This window comes from Oncorhynchus mykiss, chromosome 5, assembly GCF_057628025.1.
Source record: "Oncorhynchus mykiss isolate SJ-2025 chromosome 5, ASM5762802v1, whole genome shotgun sequence".
Classification (NCBI taxonomy): Eukaryota; Metazoa; Chordata; class Actinopteri; order Salmoniformes; family Salmonidae; genus Oncorhynchus; species Oncorhynchus mykiss.
Window position 1 is genome coordinate 71,326,289 of NC_143026.1, and position 18,454 is coordinate 71,344,742.

Genomic DNA, 18,454 nt, shown 5'->3' on the forward strand with positions numbered 1-18,454 from the left:
AAGTAATTTTTCCAACAATTGTTTAAATTATATAATTATAATTGTTTCACTTATAATTCACTGTATCACAATTCCAGTGGGTTAGAAATGTACATACACTAAGTTGACAGTGCCTTTAAACAGCTTGGAAAATTCCAGAAAATGATGTCATGGCTTTAGATGCTTCTGATAGGCTAAATGACATGATTTGAGTCAATTGGAGGTGTACCTGTGGATGTATTTCAAGGCCTACCTTCAAACTCAGTGCCTCTTTGCTTGACATCATGGGAAAATCAAAAGAAATCAGCCAAGACCTCAGAAAAAGAATTGTAGAACTCCACAAGTCTGGTTCATCCTTGGGAGCAATTTCCAAACGCCTGAAGGTACCACGTTCATCTGTACAAACAATAGTACGATAGTATGGGACAACACAGCCGTCATACTGCTCAGGAAGGAGACGCGTTCTGTCTCAAAGAGATGAAGGTACTTTGGTGCGAAAAGTGCAAATCAATCCCAGAACAACAGCAAAGGACCTTGTGAAAATGCTGGAGGAAACAGGTACAAAAGTATCTTTAACCACAGTAAAACTAGTCCTATATCAACATAACCTGAAAGACCGCTCAGCAAGGAAGAAGCCACTGCTCCAAAACCGCCATAAAAAAGCCAGACTACGGTTTGCAACTGCACATGGGGACAAAGATCGTAGTTTTTGGAGAAATGCCCTCTGGACTGATGAAACAAAAATGGAACTGTTTGGCCATAATGACCATTGTTATGTTTGGAGGAAAAGGGAGAGGCTTGCAAGCCGAAGAATGCCATCCCAACCGTGAAGCACGGGGGTGGCAGCATCATGTTGTGGGGGTGCTTTGCTGCAGGAGGGACTGATGTACTTCACAAAATAGTTGGCATCATGAGGAAGGAACATTATGTGGATATATTGAAGCAACATCTCAAGACATCAGTCAGGAACTTAAAGCTTGGTCGCAAATGGTCTACCAAATGGACAATGACCCCAAGCAAAGTTGTGGCAAAATGGCTTAAGGACAACAAAGTCAAGGTATTGGAGTGGCCATCACAGAGCCCTGAGCCCTGATAATTTGTGGACATAACTGAAAAAGCATGTGCGAGCAAGGAGGCCTACAAACCTGACTCAGTTACATCAGCTCTGTCAGGAGGAATGGGCCAAAATTCACCCAACTTATTGTGGGAAGTTTGTTGAAGGTTTGACCCAAGTTAAACAATTTAAAGGCAACGCTACCAAATACTAATTGAGTGTATGTAAACTTCTGACCCACTGGGAATGTGATGAAAGAAATAAAAGCTGAAATAAATAATTCTCTCTACTATTATTCTGACATTTCTCATTCTTAAAATAAAGTGGTTATCCTATCCATTTTTACTAGGATTAAATGTCAGGAATTGTGAAAAACTGAGTTTAAATGTATTTGGCTAAGGTGTATGTATGTATGTAAACTTCTGACTTCAACTGTAGGTCCATATTTTACAATATTGCATTGCACTTTGAACCTTGTGCGATTGACAATATTTAATGTGCCCTATTAACGACACATCACAATAATACATACAGTATACCACACAGCTTAGTTTAGGGGAAATACGGTATGTACTTAAAGTCCTAATTTCCAGTAGATGTGTGACTGTGGCTGAGAGTGAACGTGTGTGTTTCTGCTCATTAAACCTGATGAATTGGAGCAGAAGGCTGAAGGTTTGATGAGGTGTGTGGAGAGCAGAGGACGGTGCCCCTCTGTGTTGCCATGGCATTAATCCATGGTGTCTCCACATGTTGCTGGCACAACCTGCTACAGAATCCACACACCCACCAGACTAAACATATGTCTGACTAGGCCCAGGAGTTTTCCCTCACCACGTGATATAGGAAACCTGGAAGAACTGGACTTTCTTCTGGTCAGAGCACAATAGCATACTAATAGCATTCCAGTAACTAGAATCAATGTGTTGTTGTGCTGTTTTTTATTACTGTATACAATAATGCTTTTTGGTATTTAGTCAATAGAATTTGATCATGCATTTTTCCATTGTTTGCTCTGCGATGCCAAAGAACAGGACTGACCATTGTGATCTTGTTTTGTGATCTTGCTGTTTAAAAAAAAAAAATTGTCATATTTTTTATGTATCTGTTCTTGGAGTGCTAATTCCTTCCAGAGCCTGTAGCTGGCAGGATGGAGGCAGGAGGGTGGGTTGTGTCTTTGTGCTCTGCATGCTCTTCCTCTAGAAGTGAATGCTGTGACCTTTCTCTGAAGCCTGCAGAGGCCGTTATGAGACCTGGCTTTGTGATTTACTTACATGTCTGGGGCTGGGATTCCTGCAGCAGGATGATAAGATCTGGAGCTAGCGTGTTAACATGCTCCCAGACGCAGATCCTCCTTCCTCTCGCCACCACTCTGCTGAGGGAGGATGTATGTGTGTGTGTGTGTGTGTGTGTGTGCGCGCTCATGCGTGCAGGTTTGTGTACGGTGATGCACACGTTTTAGTATATTGTCGTAAAAGGAGCCGTGGAAATATATGTAAATGAGGTAACATGCTAAGAACAATACTGTCAATGTAATTTGGCCTTGATACCAAACAATGGACCAAATCCCTGTGGAGACTTGAAGTTGCTGGTACCATGACAACACTACAGCTTCCAACTTCCATACAGTAGAAACATGCTTCTGTGAGGCTCTCTGTGCTATCTATAGCCCTGGCTGCAAGACCCACTCAAAGCTTGTCTTTGATAAAGTGTAGTCTGTGGTAATGCACTCCTTTATACCGTGGCCAGACAGAGGGTGTTTTGTTCACAGTGGAAAGCTAGATGCAGTGTGCTTCAGGGTGATACCAAAGTATTAAGGCAGAGAGTGATGAAGCTTCATTAACCCTCCCCTCCCCTTCAAGCATCCAGAATGGTTACTGACTCTTCCAAGAACAACACAATGAAAGAAACATATGTCTGAAAGGAGGGATACAGGAGCTACAGACGCTTGTAATGGAAATTGAATGAAGGTACACAAAGATCTGCGTTCACAGCTAAAGGTATTAACTGCGAGGGGCAGCGGTAGACATGGAGACCACTGTTGCAAGAGAACAGACACTGTGCTTTGAGAGACTAGTCAAGGATCATATCACCTCCACCCCACCTGACACCCTAGACCAACTCCAATTTGCTTAGCACCCCAATAGGTCCACAGACGATGCAATCGCAATCACACTGCACACTGCCCTAACCCATCTGGACAAGAGGAATACCTATGTAAGAATGCTGTTCATCGACTACAGCTCAGAATTTAACACCATAGTACCCTCCAAACTCATCAGTAAGCTCGAGACCCTGGGTCTCGACCCCACCCTGTGCAACTGGGTCCTGGACTTTCTGATGGGACGCCCCCAGGTGGTCAGGGTAGGAAACAACATTTCCACCACGCTGATCCTCAACACTGGGGCCCCACAAGGGTGTGTTCTAAGCCCTCTCCTGTCCTCCCTGTTCACCCATGACTGCGTGGCCATGCACACCTCCAACTCAATCCTCAAGTTTGCAGACGACACTACAGTGGTAGACTTGATTACCAACAACGATGAGACGGCCTACAGGGAGGAGGTGAGGGCCCTCGGAGTGTGGTGTCAGGAAAATAACCTCACACTCAATGTCAACAAAACAAAGGAGATGATCGTGGACTTCAGGAAACAGCAGAGGGAGCACCCCCCTATCCACATCGACGGGACAGTAGTGGAGAAGGTGGAAGGTTTTAAGTTCCTCGGCGTACACATCACGGACAAACTGAAATGATCCACCCACACAGACAGCGTGGTGAACCTCAGGAGGCTGAAGAAATTTTGTTTGTCACCGAAAACACTCACAAACTTCTACAGATGCACAATCGAGAGCATCCTGTCGGGCTGTATCACCGCCTGGTACTGCTCCGCTCACAACCGTAAGGCTCTCTGAGGTCTGCACAACGCATCACCGGGGGCAAACTACCTGCCCTCCAGGACACCTACAGTACCCAATGTCACAGGAAGGCCAACAAGATCATCAAGGACAACAACCACCCGAGCCACTTCCTGTTCACCCTGCTATCATCTAGAAGGCGAGGTCAGTACAGGTGCATCAAAGCTGGGACCGAGGGACTGAAAAACAACTTCTATCTCAAGGCCATCAGACTGTTAAACAGCCATCACTAACATTGAGTGTCTGCTGCCAACATACTGACTCAAATCTCTATCCACTTTAATAATAAAAAATTGGATGTAATAAATGTATCACTAGTCACTTTAAACAATGCCACTTTATATAATGTTTACATACCCTACGTTATTCATCTCATATGCATATACGGTACTCTACACCGTCTAGTGCATCTTACCTATGCTGTTCGGCCATCGCTAATCCATATATTAATATGTACATATTCTTATTAATTCCTTTACACTTGTCTGTAAAAGGTAGTTGTTGTGAAATTGTTAGATTACTTGTTAGATATTGCTGCATGATCGCAACTAGAAGCACAAGCATTTCGCTACACTCGCATTAATATCTGCTAACCATGTGTACGTGACCAATAACATTTTATTTTATTTTATCTGTTGAAATGTCCAGAGCCGTGCCTTGGCCTCACTTTCCACAGGTCATACTGACCTGTCAGACATGTGGATGGATTGTCCACCGATGATGACTGGGCCAGTGTATGGCCGCAGGACTTGATTTGTGGGGACACATTGTACGCTGTTGTTTAATGCTGCTCTCTTTCCTATACATTCCTATGATATTGTGATTGCTGACTGGAGGTGTTCTCCCTGTTGTTTTCCTCTCCCTCCCCAGATGAGATCATGCAGCAGGAGATCAGGCCCCTGCTTGCTGTCGACATCATAGAGCAGCTGCATCGGCAGTTTGCCCTGCTCTCAGGTACGTAGCTAGGCCTCAGTCTCCTCGCCTTATCCCTGCTTCCCTCACAAAGACGGGCAGATATTCGAGTTCCTCTCCCTTTGTGAAGGAGAAAATATGGGAATGACAGAATAATCACATTTTAGTCAGAGGTGATCATATCTACTTTACAGTTATACAGAACAGCACAATGTAATGTTTGTTAATTCGTTTTTATCACGGTCAGAAAAAATAATTTTGTCATATCCGTTATGAGTTACAAGGCCATTTCCATTGTTGACGTTAAGACATGATTGAGTTGTGACCGGACTTGAACCTTTTAACTACTGATCGATAGGATTGCCTCTTAATCACTTCCTGTCTGAGACAGTAGAGAAGTCTGGTCTGCTCCATAGTCTGTTCCAGGACAATAACAGAATTATCACATTACACCATGAACCATTTCCTGCCAGGATGTCTTTGTCTCTCTGGCCATATTCATGAGCTTTGTTCAGAGTGGATAAAATGGCCACTTTTTTCCATTCAGTTAAGTTGGGATGCAGAAGCAATGACTGTGTACATACTATACATTGTTATTAACATGTATTTGAGAATATTGAGTCCACTAAATAATGTCCGTATACTCACAGATCACCTCAGTCTGAAGATTCAGACATAGAAGAGTACCTGAGACATGAACAGAGGTGCAGGGCCTAAGCTGGAACGATAACAGAAGGAGTTGTTGGTAGTTATTGGGCTAGCCTAGCCTCAGAGCCATACTACACGAAACATACTATGCGTATTTCTGAGCACCTCCAAAGCATATGATATGTACTAATGGTCTAGTTACTTTAGACAGAAACAAGAGTAGGGAGGTTGGTCAGGGAAGATGTGTGGATGTATACCGCAACCTTCTAGCAATCCAAAGGTTGGTGTTCGAGTCGCGTCGGGAACAACTGTAGCATTTTAGCTTAGCCTTAGTCTAACCTTGACCCATTTCCCATTAACTGCTACGTAAATTCTCCTAACCTTTGTCGTTTTAGTAGTTTTCCTAACCTTTTACATAAATGATCCTAACCTTTGTTGTTAGTTCTCCTAACTACCAATGTAAATTATCCCAGTCATTCTCCTTTGTTGAAACAAGCAACTTGATTTCAGAGAAAGACAGATAATACTATACATCCTCCAAGATTTATGATAAGTTACATCATCCAATTCTTAAGCTATTGTATGACCGGGTGAGACGTATACGATATGTCCTCCAATTCGTACGATATTGTAGAACCGCTATTCCATTCATAATGTAACGTAACGTAATATAACGTAACGTAACGTAATATATCATACTAAACGGAGTAAAAGATTTGACGTACCAAATCCAACGAATTGCCCTGAGACCAGGTTGATTGGACAGGAGCTCTACGCCACAGCCTCTGGCTCCACAGAGATTGTTTCCATTCCTTCCCACCCATGTCAAACCACCAAGGGTCAGCCAGCTGCGCTCCTGCCAAGCTGGTGTCTTACTCCAAAAACCCTGGGTCAGCAAAGCTAGCTTTCAAAGTTATGTCATTTTACTGTGGAAAAAGCACAAGTATATTTCATTATCCACACAGCAAGCCTGTTTTTATTCTCCGTGGGTCTGTCACTGAGTTTGGGTTGTTTTGTACGGTTTTAAAACATTGGTCTCCATTCCTTTTCTCCATATTGTGATGCTGATACCTGACAGAGTCACAGGCAGTGGTGGAAAAAGTACCCAAATGTCATATTGGAGTAAAAGTAAAGATACCTTAATAGAAAATTATTCAAGTAAAAGTGAAAGTCACCCAGTAAAATACTACTTGAGTAAAAGTCTAAAAGTATTTGGTTTTAAATATACTTAAGTATCAAAAGTAAATGTAATTGCTAAAATATACTTTAGTATCAAATGTAAAAGTATGAATACTTTCAAAATCTTAATATTAAGCAAACCAGATGGCACAACTTTCTTGTTTTTATTTATTTACGGATAGCCAAGGGCATACTCCAACACTGATACAGAATTTACAAACAAATCATGTGTGTTTAGTGAGTCTGCCAGATCATAGGCAGTAGGGATGACCAGGGATTTTCTCTGTTTAGTGAGTCTGCCAGATCATAGGCAGTAGGGATGACCAGGGATTTTCTCTGTTTAGTGAGTCTGCCAGATCATAGGCAGTAGGGATGACCAGGGATTTTCTCTGTTTAGTGAGTCTACCAGATCATAGGCAGTAGGGATGACCAGGGATTTTCTCTGTTTAGTGAGTCTGCCAGATCATAGGCAGTAGGGATGACCAGGGATTTTCTCTTGATAAGCGCGTGAATTGAACAATTTTCTGTCCTGCTAAGCATAAAAAATGTAACAAGTACTTTTGGGTGTCAGGGAAAATATATGGTGTAAAAAGTACATTATTTTCTTTAGGAATGTAGTGAAGTAAAAGTATAAGTTGTCAAAATTAGAAATAGTAAAGTAAAGTACAGCTACCTCAAAAAACTACTTAAGTAGTACTTTAAAGTGTTTTTCCTTAAGTACTGTACTTTGCGCCACTGGTTACAAGCAAAGGCCACCTCGCTGTTGACGCTATTCCAGTATTACCTCCACACCTATATTTCTGCACTACTTACCTTATACCTGATGAGGTGATGCTAAGTTGAGCTTTCTAGACAGGGCAGTATTGTACAGCTCTGATTGTTATCTTGTGTACTGTTGTCAGTGAGAGAGGTAGGCAACAGAAGCCATGACATATGTGAGGATTCCCCGTGGTGGATTTTTCTGCCATATGCAGGTAAATAATTGGATGTGTCTGGCTGGGAGGACGGATAGATGAGTTGTCACCCAGTGGGATGGATGGCAGACGAGATGGCACAGGAAATAAACTACACGCTGCTTTTAGCACAAAGACATCTGAGTTTGGGAGGAGGCTGTTATGCTTGTCTATGTGATTTGCTTGTCAGTGTTAGTACATTTTTAGAACTGAGAGACAGAGAGAAGAAGGCAGAGGAGGAGTTAGGAAGGGAAAAAGTTAGTCAGTAAAAGTAAAGAGCTACAGTTACCTCACCACTAATATGAAAGGCAGCATTTCCTGACGTGCTCCTCCGGAATAAGAGTAATACAGTGTATGTCCAAATGATCTAAGTGCCCAGACTCGGGGGGGGGGGGGGGGGGGGGGGGGGGCTCAAATAGAAAATCAGACTGCCTCGGCCAGATGAGGTACAATTTACTGCAGTTCCCCTCTGTCATCCCAAACTGATCTGTTTTGAAGTTGAGAATTCACCCTAAAATATATTTCAGAAAGCTGACCTCTATACTCCTATCTCCACTCAGGAGATGCAGGCACTGGGGCATGATGATGAGGAGGAACACTTTAGATATAGGGTGACTTGCTGTTCCACTATGCTTTCTCATAGTGATGCACTTTGACTGATAAATCTCTGATTGGAGAGATATATGATCATAAATTATATTATGGCTGCCTCTGATTGCTTCATTTGTTTCAGGATTTAGTGAGACAATTTTGATTATTTGAAATTTACATCTCTCCTCATATTTCTTCATTTAGATTGTCATATCAACATTTTCACTCATCAAACTTATTTCGTTTCGTATAAGTTTTGATTCAATCATGACTTTTGGCAAAAAATAATCAAATCCGAATTTGTGCTGACAGCCCAATGTCACCACCTTGTGGTTGATTAATAGAAATATAACTTTTCTATCGATATAAAGTCACCCATCAGATCTGTAACAGCAGAATCTTGTTTTTTATCCAAATAAATATTTATTTTACTGTAGAAGCCTGGTGTAAATTAATGAATGAAACAAAATGGACACATTTCTGTCAATCTATTGATGTAACCCTATGTGTGCAGGAGGAAGAGGGAAAGATGGCGCCCCCATCATCACCTTCCCTGAATACTCAGGCTTCGGTGACCTCCTAGACGAGGACTTCCAGAATGTTGTCACATATCTGACTAGCATCCCCAGGTAAAGTATGCAGCTTCACTACAACCATAAAAATGCTCCCATGGTTATGCAGTTCAGATCAATTCTGCAATTCTGGTGCACATTATTTTCCCACAGTGGAGAACAGAGGCTTACTGTAATGCTACTGTGTATTTGATACAGCCACCAATTGTGCAAGTTCTCCCACTTAAAAAGATGAGAGAGGCCTGTAATTTTCATCATAGGTACACTTCAACTATGACAGACAAAAAGAGAAAAAAAAATCTAGAAAATCACATTGTAGGATTTTTAATGAATTTATTTGCAAATTATGGTGGAAAATAAGTATTTTTCTCAATACTTTGTTATATACCCTTTGTTGGCAATGACAGGGGTCAAACGTTTTCTGTAAGTCTTCAAAAGGTTTTCACACACTGTTGCTGGTATTTTGGCCCATTCCTCCATGCAGATCTCCTCTAGAGCAGTGATGTTTTGGGGCTGTTGCTGGGCAACACGGACTTGCACAATTGGTGGCTGACTAAATACTTTTTTGCCCCACTGTATACTGTATTCTATATCATCAATTGCATCTTGCCTATTGCTCATCCATATATTTATATGTACATATTATTTTTCCATCCCTTTACTTAGATTTGTGTGTATTAGGTAGTTGTTGTTGAATTGTTAGATTACTTGTTAGATATTACTACACTGTCGGAACTAGAAGCACAAGCATTTCGCTACACTCGCATTAATATCTGCTAACTATGTGTATGTGACCAATAAAATTAGATTTGATTTGAACCATGTTACCCATAGATAGACAAGCTAGAAACATTTTAACAATGAATTGTTTTTGTGAAGCATTCATTTGCCCCTCCCTGTTGTACACAACGGGTTTCCATTTCCCCTGTCCCAAGAGAATGTATGGGTGATTTCAAATGAAATCATCAACTTTTATTGAACCTCTTGAGATGGGTAAACTGTGGAACGACCCAATTACTCCATAATAAACGACAGAGTGAAAAGAAGGAAGCCTGTACGAAATGAAAAAAATTCCAAGACACACATCCTGTTTGTAACAAGGCACCAAAGTAATACAGCGAAACATGTGGCAAAGTGTTATGTTTGGGGCAAATCCAACACAACACGTCACTGAGTATCACTCTTCATATTTTCAAGGATGGTGGTGGATGCATCAGATTGTGGGTAATCGGCAAGGACTGGGGAGTTTTTCCTGATAAAAATAAAGCTAAGCACAGGCAAAATCCAAGAGGAAAACCTGGTTAAGACACTGGGAGACTAATTCACCTTTCAACAAGACATTAACCTAAAAAATACAAATCTACTCAAGAGCTGCTCACCAAGAAGACATTTAATGTTCCTGAGTAGCCTAGTTACAGTTTTGACTTAAATCTACTTGAAGGTCTATGGCAAGACTTGAAAATGTACCAATGATCAACAACCAACTTGACAGCTGGTGATGGGCAAATATTGCACAGTCCAGGTGTGAAAAGCTCTTCCAGACTTACACAAAAAGATTCACAGCTGATATCGCTGCCAAAGTGGGGTAAAACTTACACGATCAAGATATATTAGCATTTTATTTGTCATAAAAAATAAAAACTGTATATATTTTCTTCAACTTTGATATGACTGAATATTTTGTGTAGATCAGTGACAAACATGACAAAAGATGAATCTTAAATCAATTTTTATCCCACGTTGTAACACAACAAAATGTGGAAAAAGTCAAGGGGTATGAATACTTTCCGAAGGCACTTTAAATACCATTACCTTCCCTCTGTATGGGATGTGGTTCCTGCTCCCAACTAACCACAGATCTGAAGATACAGTCAGGTCCATAATTATTGGTAACCTTGATATACTGCAGATGAGCAAGAAAGACTGTATCAAAGATCCACCAGCATATTTTACAGTAGGTATGAGGTACTTCTCTGCGTATGCTTATGTTTTTCAAAGCCAAACCCACCACTGATGTGTGTGGCCAAAGAGCTCTATTTTCATGTCATTTGGCCACGCAGACCAGTGGTGAGTTTGGGGTTGAAAAACAGAAGCATATGCAAAAAAGTACCTCATACCTACAGTAAAATATGGTGGTGGATCTTTGATGTTTTTGGGCTATTTTGCGTCCCCTGCTCCTGGCCCCCTTATTAAGGTCAACGGCATCATGAAATTTACCAAGTACCATGACATTTTAGCCCCAAACTTGGTTGCCTCTGCCAGAAGGCTGACACTTGGCCACAATTGGATCTTCCAGCAAGACAATAACCCCAAACACTAATCAAAATCCACTTTTTTTTCCCATTAATTGTCTTTATTACTTGTTAAGAAACACAATCTATTTCTCTGAGCAATTGTATTAGTATAAAATAAATAGCATAGAATATAGGTCAGTATTTGTATTATTTGTTTTATACAGTATTTTTTGCTCATCTTTATCAAGGGTGACAATAATTATGTACCTGACTGTATTTCACAAGACACATTTCTCAGGGTGAGGCAAAATGTGAAAAAGGTGTCTTGTGAAAATGGCACATCTGGGATATCGTTCTCTCTCATGACACAGTGAGTCTTCAATTAATCTGGTCTCATGTAAGCTGCTCTCAGTCAGGAAAATACTCAGTCAGTCGAGTAGGAATATACTAGGCCAGATAACACAGTAAGATCACCACCCAGTGAGCACAAGACATTAAACATACATATTCTTTTCATTGTCTTTTAAACGTCTTGTGCTGATAGGGGAGCAACTTCATTCACCCTTTTGTCAGAGTAACACATTGAGAATGTTAATGACCCTCACTTTACATTTTCCCTGTAAAACACCCCAAACATTAAACAAGCTTACACAGCTCCTCTTACACTGTTAACTATAATGGCCTGGTTCAGAGAGCGCTGAAGTGATTTGGTATAAACTCTGTTTAAAATGTACAGAGACAGAATACAGCAGTGTACTGTAGTGCCCTCTTGGATATGTCTTGTGACTGCATGCTTGGATAGCTACACCTACCGCATGTGTTTATTTCTATCTTTCCTTGTCTAGTTTGGACGCTGCCAGCATCGGTTTCGTTATAATCATTGACCGCAGGCGGGACAAATGGAGCTCAGTGAAGGCCTCGCTGACGCGGATAGCGGTATGAAGACGCCCATATTTAACTTCCGACAACGCTTTTATCTCTTTCCTGGTGGTCCAGTCTGTTTGTGCTTCACTCGACTTCTCTTTGTGTTTGGCATCAAGGAGAGTTTGCCGCAGCACATAGAGTATGGAACCAGGCTATTTTATCTCAACATTATGTACCATTGTAAAATAGACCAATGCTTCTATATCAGGAAGTATTGCGTAAGGAAAATTATTCCCAAGTATAATATGTGAGATACATAATGGAAAGTAGAAACAGAGCAGGAGGTCCCTCCACATTCAGAACTAGATGTCATGAAGCTGTGCTTTGTACCTGTGGCCACTAGGGGGCATTTCCAGGGAACCTCCAGCTGGTGTTGGTGCTGAGGCCCTCCCGTTTCTTCCAGAGGGCCGTCGCTGACATAGGCATGAAGCTGCACCGGGATGACTTTAAAATGAAGGTACCGGTAAGCATGCTTCGCTACCACTCACCGTGTCCAACTCTTAGATCATCTTAGAAACATTTCCTCTGTGTCTGGGTGTGAGATAGTGAGTGACCTGATGTCATGTGGCGTTTTGCATGGCAGTGTGATGTTCGGTAAACTAACTGCTAGAACAGTGACTATGTACTCACTGCATGTTTTGCTTGTTTATGTAGAGCTACTAATCTGCCAACATATATAGTCAGGTCCAAAATTATTGGCACTCTTGATAAAAATGTGCAAAATTCTATTATTTAATACAATTTCTCAGAGAAAGTGATTTTGTTTTACATTTTTTTTAAATTCTCTCAAATATAGGGGTAAAAAGTATTGGCACCCATGCTTTCAATACCTTCAATGCATATGCATCTTTCTTTCGACGCAAAACCCACCACTGGTGGACGTGGCCAAAGAGCTCTATTTTCATGTCATCCGACAAATGTGAACGCCTAGAGTTTGCTAAACGGCATTTTGATTGGAACAGGTGCTACTGTATGTTCAGATGACATGAAAACAGAGGTCTTTGGCCCCGAACACCATTGGTGGGTTTTGTGTATAAATAAATATGCAGAAAAGAACCCAGTACCTACTGTAAAATATGGTGTTGGATCTTCGATGTTATGGGGCTATTTTGTTTCCACTGGTCCTGGGGCCCTTGTTAAGGTCAACAGCATCATTAACTTTACCCAGTACCAGGACATTTCAGCCAAAAACCTGTTTGCCTCTGCTAGGAGCCTGAATCTTGGCTCCAAGTGGATCTTGCAGCAAGACAATAACCCCAAGCACACATCAAAATCCACAAAGAAACGGTTAGTTGACCACAAAATCCCAACGAATTCTGTATGGAGGAATGGCCTAAGATCCCTCCCAATGTGTTCTCCAATCTCATAAAACATTTTAGAAAAGGCTCATTGCTGTTATCTTCACAAGGGAGGTATTGAAAGGTAATAATTTTGACACCTATTTTTCTCTGTGCAAGTGTATTATAAAATAATATGTTGCTTTTCTTTGCATACTGTACAATATAGCTCAGTATTTGAATTATTTATTTTATACAGTCTCTTTTGCTCATCTTTATCAAGGGTGCCAATCAATTTGGACCTGACATTCATATATTTCCCTTACTTCATTCAAGAATTTTGTTGAAGGCAAATTCTCCTGCATGACTGTACACATTTTCCAAGACAAATGTTCCAAAACCTCAGATTCCTCACCAACTCATGTGGGCATGCCATCATTATGCAAGTGTTGTATGATTCAAGTCAAGACATCTGGTGAGGAAGTGTTAATAGAGAACTGTAATAAGCCAAAAACCTGAGTGTAGTAAAACCCACAGAAGACACAAGACATCAAATCATGCTGCATTAGCACACCATGACACTTCCCATTGGGCACAGATGTCAAGTCCACATCTATTCCAAGTCGGTTCAAGGTTATTTAATTGAAATGACGTGGAAACATTGTTGATTCAACCAGTGTAAGCCCAGTGGGCTATTACATAGCCCTTGAGGGAGTATTTTGCAAAATGCAGTGTGATGCAGAGGAAGTTGCATTAACATCTACACTCCCCTACGTATTTATTTGGTCAATGAATCAAAAATGTACACCTTTTCTCTATACTCCAGCATTTTGGATGTTTCATATGAGGCAGAATTACAGAATGTCACCTTTTATTTGAGGGTAATTTAATACACATCTGTTTTCATATTTACTGAATCTGGTAAATGTATTGTGTCATTCAGGAGTCACTTTTAAAGTAATAAGAATAAAATGTGTTTCTAAACACTTCTAAATTAATGTGGACGCTCATGATTACAGATAATCATGGATTAATTATTTATAATGATGAGTGAGAAAGTTACAGAGGCATACAATGCCTTCAGAAAGTATTCACATCCCTTGACTTGTTCCACATTTTGTTGTGTTACAAAGTGGGATTAAATGGATTTAATTGTCATTTTTTGACAACGATCTACACAAAATACTCTGCAATGTCAAAGTGTAAAAAGCTAACATTTGTGCGAAAAGAAAATATGAAAAACACACTAATATCTTGATTTGATAAGTATTCAATCCACTGAATCAATATATGTTAGAATCATCTGTAATGAACACGAAGGGAGGTTTCAAGCGCAGGGCGCAGCACGTGTTTATCGCGAAGGACCAGAGGAGCAGGCAGAAGGTCATACATACACAGGGGTCCAAAAGGGCAACAGTACAGGCAGGGAAAAGGCTAGTAACGTAGTCCCGGAGATCAGGCAATGGGTAGATAAAAGGAAATCCGATAGGCTAAAGTACAGGCAGGGAATAAGAAAAAGGCATCGTTAGTGAGGCAGGCAAAAACTGTCATACACGGGAGTAATAACTCACGGGGCGAACCAGTGCGTGTCACAAAACAAACAATACCTCACAGTGAAGGGGTGCAAAGAACTGAACTAAATAGTATGTGATAATGACATACAGGTGTGTGAACAGGTGATTAGAATTCAGGTGATTGGGATCTGGAGAGTGAGCTGCGTTCAGAGGATCTACGTGTTTGAGAGTGTGAGTTGGAAGCAGACGTTACATCATCTTTGGCAGCGATTACCGCTGTGAGTCTTTCTGGGTAAATGTCTAAGAGCTTTCGAACACTTGGATTGTGCAACATTTCTCCATTATTCTTTTCAAAATTCTTCAAGGTCTGTCAAATTGGTTATTGATCATTGCTAGACAACAATTTTCAGGTCTCTTTCAGGTCTCTGTAGCTTGGCCTCTCAGAAACATTCACTGTCTTCTTGGTGTAGATTTGGCCTTGTGTTTTAGGTTGTCCTGCTGAATGGTGAATTCATCTCCCAATGTCTGGTGGAAAGCAGACTGAACCAGGTTTTCCTTTAGGATTTTGCCTGTGCTTAGCTCCACTCCATTTATTTTTTTATCCTGAAAAACTCCTTATTCCTTAACGATTACAAGTATACCCATAACATGATACACCCATCACTATTCTTAAAAATATGGAGAGTGCTTCTCAGTGATGAGCCTGATTTGTGAAGTAACTACAAGGTTGTTGATCCATTGTCAGATTTCTCCTATCACAGTCATTATACTCTGTAAGCATTGGCGTCATGGTGAAATCCCTGAGCAGTTTCCTTTCTTTCTGCCAACTGATTTAGAATGCCTGTATCTTTGTAGTGACTGGGTGTATTGATGCACCATCCAAAGTGTAATAAATAACTTAACCATGCTCAAAGGGATATTCAATGTCTGTTTTAGGTGTATTTTTTACCCATCTACCAATCGGTGCCCTTCTTTGCAGGGCATTGGAAAACATCCTTGGCCTTTGTGGTTGAATCTATGTTTGAAGTTTACTGCTCAACTGGGGGACATTACATATAATTGTAATGTGTGGGGTAGAGAGATGAGGTTGTCATTCAAAAATCACGTTTAACACTATTATTGCACACAGAGTGAGTCCATGCAACTTTTTATGGGACTTGTTATTAAGCAAATGTTTTACTCCTGAACTTATTTAGTCTTGCCATAACAAAGGGGTTGAATACTTAGTGACACAAAATCTAAATTTAATACATTTTAAAAATCAGGCTCTAACACAACAAAATGTGGAATATCTCAATGGGTCTGAATACTTTCTGAAGGCACTTTAGGTGGAAAATACATTGGATTTGCAGAAAGTCATCAATGTAAACTATTGTTTTGAGACTGACATTTCAACCACAAAATTATGTCATCGTGGTAACCAATTGTCAACATATTTTATACAATGTTTGTCTATGTTGAATTTCTACCTTTGAAACAATGTCAGATCTTCAACGTTAAATCCACTATCAGAAAAAGACTGTAGGCTGGGCAGCACCTCCTACTGGAGAGTTCATATGTCTACAGTTATCCGTCCAGGGTTTTAACCAAGCCTTGCTAACTAAATAGATTCACGGTTGTTATCGAAGTCATTCCAAAGGGCAGGTTTAACAGAGCAAATTTAATGAAACCGTACTCTATACGCCATATATCATAAATTATACTATACTGAACAAAAATATGAACGCAGCATGTAAATGGTTGACTCCATGTTTCATGAGCTGAAATTAAAGATCCTAGAAAGTTTCCATAAGCACAAAAAGCTTATTTCTCTCACATTTTGGGTACAAATGTGTTGACATCCCTGTTAGTGAGCATTTCTCATTTGCCAAGTTAATCCATCCACCTGACAGGTGTGACATATCAAGAAGCTGATTAAACAGCATGGTCATTACAAAGGTGCATCTTGTGCTGGGAGCAATAAAAGGCCACAGTGCAGTTTTGTCACACAACACAATGCCACAAATGTCTCAAGTTTTTAGGGAGCGTGCAATTGGCATGCTGACTGCAGGAATGTCCACCAGAGCTGTTGCGAGATAATTTCATGTTAATTTATCGACCATAAGTTGTCTCTCACGTCGTTTTGGAAAATTGGCAGTACGTCCAACCGGCCTCACAACGGCAGAGTGCATAACACAATATTTGATTTAGTCCTACAGTGCATTCTGAAAGTATTCAGACCCCTTGGTTTTTTCCACATTTTGTAACATTACAGCCTTATTCTAAAATGGATTAAATGATTTATCTCATCAATCTGCACACAATACCCCATAAGGACAAAGCGAAAACAAGTTTTTAGAAATGTTTGCACATTTATTAAATATAAAAAAACAGAAATACCTTATTTACAGCAAACAACTTAACCCAATTAATTATGACTTTTGTAATACAGTAAATAGCCTAAAGTCTCTTACAAACTAATGTAACAGTTTCTATTCAACTTTTAAAATGAGTAACAGATCCATGGTCACATTTTGAAGTTACTGTAACTATACAAGTCATGTGTAATCATAGAAAGGGTGAATTTTGAAGATAGCATGCAAAGGTCGCAGGTTTGTGGAGATCTTCACAATATAGAGGCGAAAGAAACGCACACCAATTTAGGTGAGGTGCTGGCTAGCGGAGTAGAACACTTGAAAAATTAAAGGAGAGCCGCACACTCTAGGAGCTCAGATGCAATATTTTAATAACCAACGTTTTGACAGACTGTAAGGAGTGACGTCGGACAGGAGAAGCAGGTACTGGGAGTCAAACATTTAATCAGGAATGGACATAGAACATGACAGGACCTGCATCAGCACACGGGTAAGCAAGGACATATGACAAACATCAATCCCGAAGCAGGGAACAGAGCTAGGGAACAGACCGATATAGGGAAGGCAATAACACAAGTAATAGAGTTCAGCTGAGTCCAATGAGCGCAGATGTGCGTACTGATCGTGGATTGATTGCGTAATCCTGGAGAGCCTGGCGCTCGAGGAAGAGCGGGGACTGGCGTGATACAGACAAGCTGTCAGGGTATAATGACAAAGGGTTTAATGACTTCTGGGTATAATGACAAACACTGCGGGGTGACTAGTTTACAGTTGAAGTCGGAAGTTTACATACACCTTAGCCAAATACATTTAACCTCCGTTTTTCACAATTCCTGACATTTAATCCTAGTAAAAATTCCCTGTCTTCGTTCAGTTAGGATCACCACTATATTTTAAGAATGTGAAATGTCAGAATAGTAGTAGAGAGTGATTTATTTCAGCTTTTATTTCTTTCATCACATTCCCAGTGGGTCAGAAGTTTACATACACTCAATTAGTATTTGGTAGCGTTGCCTTTAAATTGTTTAACTTGGGTCAAACATTTTGGGTAACTTTCAACAAGCTTCCCACAATAAGTGGGGTGAATTCTGGCCCATTTGTCCTGACAGAGCTGGTGTAACTGAGTCATGTTTGTAGGCCTCCTTGCACACACACACCTTTTCAGTTCTGCCCACAAATTTTCTATAGGATTGAGGTCAGGGCTTTGTGATGTCCACTCCAATACCTTTACTTTGTTGTCCTTAAGCCATTTTGCCACAACTTTGGAATTATGCTTGGGGTCATTTTCCATTTGGAAGACCCATTTGCGATGAAGCTTTAACTTCCTGACTGATGTCTTGAGATGTTGCTTCA

At 40.6% G+C, this 18,454-nt stretch overlaps 1 protein-coding gene across 29 annotated transcripts in view; it reads left to right on the forward strand.

Moving 5' to 3' along the window:
• Positions 1 to 18,454, forward strand: part of mcf2l2 (MCF.2 cell line derived transforming sequence-like 2) — a 110,291-nt gene that overhangs the window by 20,048 nt on the left and 71,789 nt on the right. For 16 of the 29 annotated variants that reach the window (XM_021604107.3, XM_090235764.1, XM_090235767.1 and 13 more), the window contains exons 2-5: positions 4,814 to 4,897; positions 8,741 to 8,855; positions 11,878 to 11,968; positions 12,300 to 12,419. In XM_021604107.3, the coding sequence (XP_021459782.3) occupies positions 4,814 to 4,897; positions 8,741 to 8,855; positions 11,878 to 11,968; positions 12,300 to 12,419 (410 nt within the window). The remainder of the gene's footprint in view (positions 1 to 4,813; positions 4,898 to 8,740; positions 8,856 to 11,877; positions 11,969 to 12,299; positions 12,420 to 18,454) is intronic. The other 13 variants (XM_090235759.1, XM_090235766.1, XM_090235776.1 and 10 more) reach the window with 1 other exon arrangement.